Genomic DNA, 12,193 nt, shown 5'->3' on the forward strand with positions numbered 1-12,193 from the left:
ATTACGTTTATAAAAGTGAATTAATTTCTACAGTTTTTATGAACATCTATTTGGTTTGTATAAAAACTAAAACAATTTCTGTGCTATTTGTGGTTGATGTGTAACAGAACATGATGCCTCCTCATGGCCTTAAGAGAAGTGGTGAATACATGGATAAAACCTTTAGTATAGTAGGTAAATGTGTAGTTTATCCTTCTGGCAAATGGCAATGTGATACCTTGATTAGGAAAACTTCTTACTGACAAACTGGAGCAAATATAAGCCTAGTAACATGTTTCAGAGTGGTACAGCATAACTATTTGATGTTACACTGCACTTTCCCATAAATCTGCCATTTGTTCAGCTATATGTGTTAATCTGTAGCACATATACTAAACTCCTCAAAGGTGACATCCTGTGTTGTGTCATATTTCTGTCCTACAACCCCTCCTGAATACCTAACTACTGACACAGACATGCCCATTCATTCTCCATCACTGGGGTAAAATACAGTCATACTGCAGCCATAATTTAGTCAGCCATAATGGAAGTGCAGCCCTAATCCCTCTGTTATTTGTTTGTTTATGTATTCATTTTTTTTTTATAATTTTTGGTGATTATTTGCAAATGAGGATGGGAGAAAAAAAATCTAAACATAAATAAAACAAATTTCTTTATATAAATGATGGAATTTCTTTATATAAATGATGGAATTGGAATTATTTATATAAATGATGGAATTCTTTGTATAAATGATGGAATGCACACAAATAATGATATAGTGCATTAATGTATAATACAGATTCCAAAAGCTACTAAGTAAATGCTTACCAGGAAATTATAATTTATAACATTATTATGAATATTAATTTAATTGTGAAATTTGACAGGTCATAATTATTCAGTCATATCTCAAGAAGTATAATTTAATTGTGGCTATTACACCAGTCATTATTCTTTAAAGTATGTGGACTTTATTAATTTTATACTATATTTTAAGTACAGGGAGAAGTAGAAAAAAGAAACTGCTTCTTTTTATATTTTCTTTCTTCCATTTTCATTTTAAGCATATTATGGAGAAACAAATAGTCGATCTTGGAGGATTATGAAATCAGAAATTCAAAACAGAAGTGTTTACTCTTTAGAATGGCGGTTGGTTACCTTGGTAATGCTGCTTCTGCTTGTGCTGGTGTGAGGTTTAGAGTACATGTGATTAGTTTACAGTATTATTCTATGTATTGCCTACACAGACAATTCAATAACTTTTCTGAAAAAAAAGAAAAATGAAAATAATCAAAAAAATAATACAATTGTGTGCTGAAACCATTTAATTGTGCAATATAATTGGCACCAGCCACGATGTGCTCTGTAGTAAGAATGGCATAAATAATGCCTAAAATGTTTACATTACAGCAAGAAAAAGCCTTCTGTGCATTTAAGTTCAGTAACAGACTGGACCAACATGAATAAAATCATTGTATAACAAAATGTTGTGAGGAATTTCCAACTAGTGTTCTAGATTTATATATTAATCCTGCTAGATCTAAGTAGAGGTTTGCTATTAAATGTTACCTGCTCAGACTGTAAATGTAAAACTATTCTTTCTTTCACTGAATTCATTAATTTAGCAAAAATACCTGTAAAAAAGAACTGTCAACTGTCAAAATGAAAACTTCGAATATTACTCATCAGTTTAGATTTTGGTCAAAATTAAGTGAATTACTTGATACATTTTAATGATTTAGTTTTCTGTGTTTGATTTTGTTGTGGACATCTGTAAATAGTTATGCTTTTGTTCTATTTATCTTTAAATAATTTTATACAATCTTTGTCTTAAAAATTAAAAAAAGTTGTTTAAAAATGTTGCTTACAGTACTTGCAAATTTGAATCTATTGGCCTGCTATTTAGATTAAAGACATAAATAATTTTAATTTCTGAAAAATATATGTTGGAATATATTTGAATACATAAAAAGAGATTTTGTTAAAAAAAAGTAGTAGTTTCTAATTGTCTTGTTTTACTTCATTGTACACATCATATAACTAGTTAACATCACTTTTCTATACTTTTCTATGTACACAGAAGTATAAGGTATGAGCACTGAGTTTGTGGGAGCATAGTAATAACAACAAATCAAACGTAACTTAATCTGCCTTCTGTTATGCCCATTGCAAAGGATTACTTAAATATTCAGTTTTATTTTAGATATGACTTCTGTTAAGCAGTGTGCAAATTTCTTAACATCAAAATTGTATAAAAAAGTGATCTGTGATAACTGAGTAATTTGGTTTGGGATATTTGTTTGATGATACTTTTATTTAAAGATGTAATAGTAAATTCTGTGTTTTGTTTGAGGACTGCTTCGGGGCTAAAGTGAATTCATTTACTCTTCTGGTTTTTATGTAATTGAGATTTCATTGGTCATTTTTCTGTGGTATTTAAAGATTTTAATATGTAGAGAATTCATTTAGGTTCCTGGTGTTTAGGAGTAATTGAGATTTGAATGGCCATATTTCTATGGTAGTAAAAGATTTTAATATGTGGAACACACTGATTACCTTCTGAAATCAGGAAAAAGATAAAATTTTTATGCACCTCCTAAACATCAAAGAGGTACATAACAAGTTTTGCTATGCAGAGCTTTCAAGACTGTTATGCTGTAATTTTGCACTAGAACATACAAAGTATTGACCACTGACCAGCACATGGAAATGATAACATGTTTTAAAGAAGACACAAAAAAGCTAGTGATGGGGCTGATGGGTCTTAGCCTCTGGCAGTTGTTATCAGTGCCCCCATCTCCAAGTGTTGCTTCAAATTTGATTGTAGTATTAACCATTAATAGCTTTTAAACCTGTTTATGTCTCAGGGATGCACTTTTAACTGTTGTCTGTATGGAAGTATTGTGCAGCTTTCAAAGCTGTAAAACAGGGCTCCTAGACTTCTTTTCTGTAACTAGTGGCACACTGGAGCAAATTGAAGCTCTAGGTACTACATAATTATAATCAGATCCCTCCATTTATAACAAACTATTTATGTGTTCTCAAAATGGATGTAAAGATTCACCTCTCGAGCTTCATTTCACTTGCTCTGTACTCATGCTGACTTTTTTATTTTTGACATCCAGGTCCCAAACGCATAACAAGTTGGTTATGATTGTAAACCTGATTACAGTTTTCTATGTTGTGCAATAGTTTGAAGCTGATACAATGTTATGCTGATCCGGTGAATGTAAGTGCTAAGTCATCTGTGTATTGTTTAATTGTGGTGCATTTTGTTAACTTATACATGGTTTTAATAAATATGTTAAATAACAATGGTCCATATTTGAATCATTGTGGCCCACCAACTGTAATAAATTGATAATAAGAGTAGGTTGACTGAAATGGCTTCTAAATACTACGTTTACAGTGTTATGTCTAGTTTGGGTAATCTAGTGAGAAGCTGTTGATTGATATAGTATAAAAAGCTTTTGATAAGTCTAGAAAAAGGGATGATATTATTTGGTTGTGCATTGTATGTTTACTTATTGTGCTTAGAAGCATAAGTAATGTAGTTTTTGTACTACAATTTAATTTCTTCACTATTTTATTGATGTGCTGTACTGATACAGCATAGATGCTGAATGCACTGTTTTAAGGGCTGAAAAATAACCTAGATTAAATAAATTAAACTAAAGTGTCAGCCTTAAACGTATACTGAAATGTTGTGGCCTTAACAGCTAATTACAAATGTGTCATATAATTGTTTATACCTTTTTTCTTTTGTAAGCACCTATATTTCTTTGATCCTAACAATACTTAAGAAAGCACTATATGTGCAAAGATTATGTCTTTACAATAACATTTTCCATTCATTTCCTTGATCTGGGTGTTACTGATGCTGTTGATTTGCTTTTTATTTCTACCAAGCTGCCACTTTGTGTCTGTTTTCATTTTACCTTCACATTTTGCCTTTCTCTGGCATAAATTTGGTTTCTTTTCAAGTTCTGTTAATTTTCCATTTTCCTCTAGTTAAATAGAGCTTTCCCTGATACCTTGCTGATAGTTGTATTCTGATTCATAGATTCATGCATTGTTATTTAGTGGGGGGTGGCCTTTCTAAGCCTATCCAAGTTTTCCTGAAAGAATAATGATGTCCTGTATCCAAATAGAACATTGAGAGCCAGGCATTTATAAGCTACTTATGTCCATAAAGGACATGGGTGCCAGGCCTAGTGCAAATTTCCCATTCCCCATCCACTGGTCTAGGTTGTACTTAGATTGGGTAATAGACAAACTCTGCTTTACACAGATGGTAATCCTGTTCCATAGAAGGGCAGTCTCTGGGACACATATCTGTCTATCTAGCACATTCTGTTTAAGTCACAGACAAAATTCAGGTCCCTAGACCTTGTATTTCTGGTATTGTTTGACTTTACGAATATTCAGGAGATTCATAAGTGTGGAGATTGCAGATGCCTTATAAGCCAGGCATAGATCATCCCTCAGTGATCTGTAGGAGACTGAGCAGAGGGAAAGGCCTTTAAGACACTCTGCATAAGGCAGGTTTGTTATGCCTCATATTTTCTTGTAAGGAACCTCTAAGGTCACTTTAGTTACTGCATATGCCTGGTCAGGTACATACCGAAGGGAACATTGTATTATTTGGTTTGATAAGGACATAGTACAGTAGGATAAAGACCTATCTGGAAATAGATGCCATGTCCTTGCTTATAAGTTGCACAGCATAAAAGGATTTCCTTAGCACTGTGGCCATGTGGTGATCAAAGATAAGGCTGCTGTCTACATGCATTCTGAGATCCCTGACTACTGGGTCGACTCTTAGGTGTGTGTATTATTAACATGGTAATTAGTTGGGATGGTTGACTTCCCAATGGGTAAAATTATGCATTTCATTGCATTGAGTTTAAGACTATGGCTTTGGCACATTTGTTAGTTAGAGATAGGCCTTCTTGAAGAATGCTAGTGTCTGCAGTGGAGTTGATGATAACCCCCAGCTTGCAATCATCTGCAAACTTATTCATAAAACTTTAGACTTTGCTTCCACTTCAGAGAGATAGATACCAAAAAGGAGTGAGCCCAGTACCAAGCCTTAGGGGGCACAGCTTGTAACTGGCCTCTTGGCGGAGGTGACCTCAGCTAGTTGGCTATCAAATGGGTGTATAGCTAATTTAGTGAGCTGGTCTATAATGCCTGTGTGGGTATTGTATCAAAAGCCTTGGCCAGGTTGAGGTCTTCATTCATTGCTTTGGTGACCCTCTCAAACAAGTCCACCAGATTTAATAGGCATGACCTTCCTTCAACAAAGCTGAACTGCGATAGGGATAGTATTTGCAGGTTACTTCTGTCCTTGTTTATCATGTCCATAATGATTCTTTCCATGGCTTTATACATGAGGCTGGTCAGACTTATGGGCCCATAGTTAACATGATCACTAGTTGGACCTCGTGTCTGCAGAAAAATTACAGTGACCATCTTCCATTCCTTGGGCACAAAATCTGACTGTAGGCTCCAGTTGAAAAGTGATTCAAGTGGGCCAGAGAGGTCATATTTCTTGATATTGTAAGCATCCCAGGATGTTATCTGAGACGACTGATGCAGTGGTTTTGGCCTTTGAAAGTAAGTTGATGATCTGTTCCCTAGTAATGGCTGAGGGAAATGATGGTATGTAGTATTTCCTTTCGATAATTGAGGGGAGGGTGGAAACATTTGAGCTAAACCTGTCAGATAAAAGGTTGGCAATAGTCTCCAGTTCAGTGTGGGTGATGCCATTTGCAATATGGAAAATTTGAGCTAAACCTAACAGATAAAAGATTGGGAATGGTCTCCAGTTCAGTGTGGGTGATGTCATTTGCAACAAGTCTTGCACATTGTTGCATATTTCCCTTATGGTTGTGGACATAGCTGTATAAAGCTTTGTGGCTGTCCATTGCCTGGAAAGCTCTTTTTTTTTTTATTTAGCCTCTGAAATATTAATTTGCCCTCTTAGCTGCCTGTTTAGATTGGTCAGGGAGCTTTTAGTATGTTAAGCTTTATACCTCCTATGCTTAGCTAAGATTTTTTTCTTTTGGCAAACCAAATGAGTAGTTTTACAGTGGGTTTGAAGATTTCATCCTATGGATTTTTTTTTTCTTTTGGCAAACCAAATAGATAGCCTTACAGTGGGTTTGAAGATTGCATCATATAGATTAGCTGGCTAACTGTATACAGTAAAACAGTAAAACAGATGTAACTACTGCTATGTTAAAAGGGTCACTCAAGCTTTACTCTTTGGTTAATTACTGGTTCTATTTTTATGTTACTGGAAGTGGCGTGGTGTAGGATTTGAAGTAAAAAAATATGTCCCCTTTCAGCTTAAATATCTACAATGTCTGCTATATATAAGGTTTTAGAATGGTAATAGATTCTAAGGGAGCTAAATATAGAGGATATGGTGGTCAACAGTCAACATAAGGTAATGGAAATTAAAATGCCAGAAAAATTTAGAAATGGACGTGAAGCAAAAGACAAGGGGTACAAACAACACAGAAAGAGGTAAGCAGGACTCAGGACAATTAGGATATAGAAAAATGCATCAGCAGTAGAAGCCATGATGCTTTTGCTTGTCTGAACTTGAAAAGAAAGCAAGCTGTCTTCAAAAGGCATATAAAATGTTGGGACTGTGTAGTGGAGGACAAGTAAAATGATGTAGGATGCATATCTGAAACCTTATAAAGAGAGCAAGAAATTAGTAGTGCTTACTTTGAAGAAGAAATTTGTAAATAAGGAATATAACGGAAATGTTTAATTACCTCTATAGAATCTCTTGATTCAAAGAAGGAAATAGTTTAAAAAATAGAAATATGTGAAAACAAAAGGAGACATCCTAAAGGTGTATGGTGGTCGACTAAAAAGCAATTGAATGCAAGTTATGACATTGCTAAGAAAGAAATACTCATGTCAAGTGAAGTCTGTCAGAGTAAGCATCTGATTGCTATACAGCTGCCCTGCCATATGCTCTGTTCCTGTTGTCCACCTATCCTAGACCCTAACCTCTAATCCCTGATAATAAATTATTGGATCCCGCCCTTCTCTGTGAAGTAGTACTTCCTTATATCATTCCAAAACCATCCAATATGTGTCCAATATGAACCCCATGCTTTCCTTTGTCTCTCCTTGATCTGTTCCATGACTATGCAGTGGGAGAAAATAATCACATTTGCCTTCTCTGCCTCTTCTTTGCAGGTGAGTGCATGCTGACTTTAAGCAGTCTCCTTTCATAAACCAGTCCTTTCACTCCTTTGACCATTTCTGAGTCCCGTTGCTGAACCCTTTCAGTAATATCAGAATTAATTTCTCTGTATGGCTTGCAGGACTGTACACAGTACTCTAGGATGGCCCTTACAAGACCCATACAGTGCTGTGATACATGTGCTGTCTTTGAACCCTGACTCTGCAGCCTAACACCATGTTTACCATTGCAATTCCCCTTGCCCGTACAGTGCTGTGATACAAGTGGTGCCCTTGAGCCCTAACTCTGCAGTCTCGAAACATGCTTACCACTGCCATTCCCTTTGCCCATACAATCCTTTGCGAAATGTGCTATCCTTGAACCCTGACTCTGCAGCCTAGCACCATGCTTACCACTGCCATTCCCTTTGCCCATATAATGCTGTGCTACATGTGCTGTCCTTGAACCCTGACTCTGCAACCTAGCACCCTGGTTACCACTGCCATCCTCCTTTAACACTTACCTGTGTGATTCAGCTTACTCATGAGCACAATGCCCTGGTCCATGTCCTTATCAGCATTTTCAATGCCAAATCTACAGATGCTATGTTTTTCTTTGTTTTTTTCCCTAAATTTCCTTCTACTGAACCTTATTTGATATTGTAAGCATCCCAGGATGTTATCTGAGACGACTGATGCAGTGGTTTTGGCCTTTGAAAGTAAGTTGATGATCTGTTCCCTAGTAATGGCTGAGGGAAATGATGGTATGTAGTATTTCCTTTCGACAATTGAGGGGAGGGTGGAAACATTTGAGCTAAACCTGTCAGATAAAAGGTTGGCAATAGTCTCCAGTTCAGTGTGGGTGATGCCATTTGCAATATGGAAAATTTGAGCTAAACCTAACAGATAAAAGATTGGGAATGGTCTCCAGTTCAGTGTGGGTGATGTCATTTGCAACAAGTCTTGCACATTGTTGCATATTTCCCTTATGGTTGTGGACATAGCTGTATAAAGCTTTGTGGTTGTCCATTGCCTGGAAAGCTCTTTTTTTTTTTTAATTTAGCCTCTGAAATATTAATTTGCCCTCTTAGCTGCCTATTTAGATTGGTCAGGGAGCTTTTAGTATGTTAAGCTTCATACCTCCTATGCTTAGCTAAGATTTTTTTTCTTTTGGCAAACCAAATGAGTAGTTTTACAGTGGGTTTGAAGATTTCATCCTATGGATTTTTTTTTCTTTTGGCAAACCAAATAGATAGCCTTACAGTGGGTTTGAAGATTGCATCATATAGATTAGCTGGCTAACTGTATACAGTAAAACAGTAAAACAAATGTAACTACTGCTATGTTAAAAGGGTCACTCAAGCTTTACTCTTTGGTTAATTACTGGTTCTATTTTTATGTTACTGGAAGTGGCGTGGTGTAGGATTTGAAGTAAAAAATATGTCCCCTTTCAGCTTAAATATCTACAATGTCTGCTATATATAAGGTTTTAGAATGGTAATAGATTCTAAGGGAGCTAAATATAGAGGATATGGTGGTCAACAGTCAACATAAGGTAATGGAAATTAAAATGCCAAAAAAATTTAGAAATGGACGTGAAGCAAAAGACAAGGGGTACAAACAACACAGAAAGAGGTAAGCAGGACTCAGGACAATTAGGATATAGAAAAATGCATCAGCAGTAGAAGCCATGATGCTTTTGCTTGTCTGAACTTGAAAAGAAAGCAAGCTGTCTTCAAAAGGCATATAAAATGTTGGGACTGTGCAGTGGAGGACAAGTAAAATGATGTAGGATGCATATCTGAAACCTTATAAAGAGAGCAAGAAATTAGTAGTGCTTACTTTGAAGAAGAAATTTGTAAATAAGGAATATAACGGAAATGTTTAATTACCTCTATAGAATCTCTTGATTCAAAGAAGGAAATAGTTTAAAAAATAGAAATATGTGAAAACAAAAGGAGACATCCTAAAGGTGTATGGTGGTCGACTAAAAAGCAATTGAATGCAAACTATGACATTGCTAAGAAAGAAATACTCATGTCAAGTGAAGTCTGTCAGAGTAAGCATCTGATTGCTATACAGCTGCCCTGCCATATGCTCTGTTCCTGTTGTCCACCTATCCTAGATCCTAACCTCTAATCCCTGATAATAAATTATTGGATCCCGCCCTTCTCTGTGAAGTAGTACTTCCTTATATCATTCCAAAACCATCCAATATGTGTCCAATATGAACCCCATGCTTTCCTTTGTCTTTCCTTGATCTGTTCCATGACTATGCAGTGGGAGAAAATAATCACATTTACCTTCTCTGCCTCTTCTTTGCAGGTGAGTGCATGCTGACTTTAAGCAATCTCCTTTCATAAACCAGTCCTTTCACTCCTTTGACCATTTCTGAGTCCCGTTGCTGAACCCTTTCAGTAATATCAGAATTAATTTCTCTGTATGGCTTGCAGGACTGTACACAGTACTCTAGGATGGCCCTTACAAGACCCATACAGTGCTGTGATACATGTGCTGTCTTTGAACCCTGACTCTGCAGCCTAACACCATGTTTACCATTGCAATTCCCCTTGCCCGTACAGTGCTTTGATACAAGTGGTGCCCTTGAGCCCTAACTCTGCAGTCTCGAAACTTGCTTACCACTGCCATTCCCTTTGCCCATACAATCCTTTGCGAAATGTGCTATCCTTGAACCCTGACTCTGCAGCCTAGCACCATGCTTACCACTGCCATTCCCTTTGCCCATATAATGCTGTGCTACATGTGCTGTCCTTGAACCCTGACTCTGCAACCTAGCACCCTGGTTACCACTGCCATTGTCCTTTAACACTTACCTGTGTGATTAAGCTTACTCATGAGCACAATGCCCTGGTCCATGTCCTTATCAGCATTTTCAATGCCAAATCTACAGATGCTATGTATTTCTTTGTTTTTTTCCCTAAATTTCCTTCTACTGAACCTTATTTGACACTTGAACACCTAATCAAACAACATCCGCTAGCCCTGTTAAAGGCTCTTCTCCTATCAATCACTAGTAGTGCTGTCTTATTATTGTTGTCAAATCATGCCCTGTACGTGTACACTGAATACAGGTTGAACAAAATCCAGTTCCTCTGGTACTCCCGCTTGTGACTTTCCTGTTGTTGAGACCAGCCTTCTCATCACTCCATTTTGTATCCACCTTGTTATCTAGTTTTGAACTCAATTATCATTTTATATACTATCTCTAACCCTGTGAATTTCTGTAATAATCTTCTTAATGAGGGTAGAAGATTTATGGTATGACTTTTCTGATAAGGTTGGTGAATCAAAACCTATGTGAGAATTCCAGCATACATGAGAAAGGCATACATAGATTCTTGTTGGGAATGGGGAAGAACACAATTTCAGTTAAACAGGATGAGCAGATTATACACTAGTTCTAGTAACCTTTATCATCTTCGTAGTTGCTATCTTACATGGAAGTATATGTTTATGTAACTTAATGCAAATGTTGGCTTTGTTGACTTACATGTGATGTAGAATTCCTTAACCACTAATTTAATGTAATCCTTCCATATTATTGGGCATTGCTTTATCTGTTCTTGATCTTTGAAGAAAACCTTTAAAAAGATATGCTCATTTTCAGCTCCTACTATCCTTTTTTTGCAGATTATTAGACAACAATTTCCACAGCTGACAACAAGAAGACTAGGCACGAGGGGTCAGTCTAAGTGAGTACATAACCTTCAATAGTTGTACATGTTAGTTTGTGAGTTATAGTCTTTAACAACATTGCTTTTATTCCAAAGCAGGTATGCCGAGTTTGTTAGTCTATCTGAAAGGATGGTGTTACTAATAGCGACTGAAGATTGGGATTTTCACTAAGCAGAGGTATATGCTGTCTAAAGGAGAAGATGTAACATTTGCAGTTATGATATCAGCATCATCTGTCTCTAGACAGTTGTGAATAGATATTGTGCCTCATACACAAGTTGCTCAGTCCAGTGGATGTTATGTGTTGTGAAGCCTTAAATAAATGCTAAGTGCACCATGCCTAAAAGAATACATTGTCTGCAGAAAAACTTTCAGAAATGTCTGCTTGTGTATGTGCCACATTGAAGTACTAATAAACAAACATCTGGCATCTCTGCATATACAAACTACATAAGGACATATAAAAATAGTAGGTGAAAACTCATTGTTTTTATATACATATACGGGTCCCCTTCAGAAACCTGAACACTCACTTACCCGAAAAAACAGCGATGAAAAGGCTGTCGACTGCACAATACGGACATCCCTGAACATCAACTTTCCACTCCAGGTAAGTAACCACTTGGCCATCCTGTTGAACTTTGCCCCTTACCCCCACAGTAGTGCGATCTCGGAGTTGGTATATTCAGTTAGAAGGGGTGCGGGAGCTAAGTCCCCGACATGGGTGGGTTTGCTTTCCTTCAGTTTTACTTTTCTGTTAGAATGGCCAAGCAGTTACTTACCTGGAGTGGAAAGTTAGTGTTCTGGGATGTCGATGTTGTGCGGTCGTCATCCTTTTTGCCTCTGCGTTTTGGAGGTCAGGTAAGTGAGTGTTCGGGTTTGTAAAGTAGACCCATACACATATATAAAAAGTAGCTTAAAAGTCCAGTAACATTTGTAATACTTTTATGATAACCTGTAATCCATGGTCAATGAGAAGAACTGTCAATATCTCAAATTAAGAACTCTCAAGTAGCTAATAACATTTAAACACAGACCCCTGGAAAATGAGATGAAGTCTTAATCAATAATCTACACAAACTGAACTTTGGGTCTGTGGAAGGTCAGAGAAAAACTCTAGTTGGAGTTACACAGACCAGAAGGAAGAGAAAAAGGAACCCAGAAGATATTCCCATGAGACAAAGGGCCTGGCCTTTTACAGGAGAAGCCAAATTAACCTATTACTGCCTGTGTGGTATTGCTCTCTGATTGCTGGAATTGAAAGGGAAACTGTTTTGTTATTCCCTGATTTGGGAGGGCAGCCATG

General features: G+C 36.7%; 1 protein-coding gene across 2 annotated transcripts in view; it reads left to right on the top strand.

Moving 5' to 3' along the window:
• The window catches only part of RFX4 (regulatory factor X4), a 690,122-nt gene that overhangs the window by 368,917 nt on the left and 309,012 nt on the right, over nt 1-12,193 (top strand). For both annotated transcript variants that reach the window (XM_044088142.1, XM_044088143.1), the window contains exon 5: nt 10,843-10,904. In XM_044088142.1, coding sequence (XP_043944077.1) covers nt 10,843-10,904 — 62 coding nt within the window. The remainder of the gene's footprint in view (nt 1-10,842; nt 10,905-12,193) is intronic.

This window comes from Protopterus annectens, chromosome 11.part0, assembly GCF_019279795.1.
Source record: "Protopterus annectens isolate FY-2018-M chromosome 11.part0, PAN1.0, whole genome shotgun sequence".
NCBI lineage: Eukaryota > Metazoa > Chordata > Ceratodontiformes > Protopteridae > Protopterus > Protopterus annectens.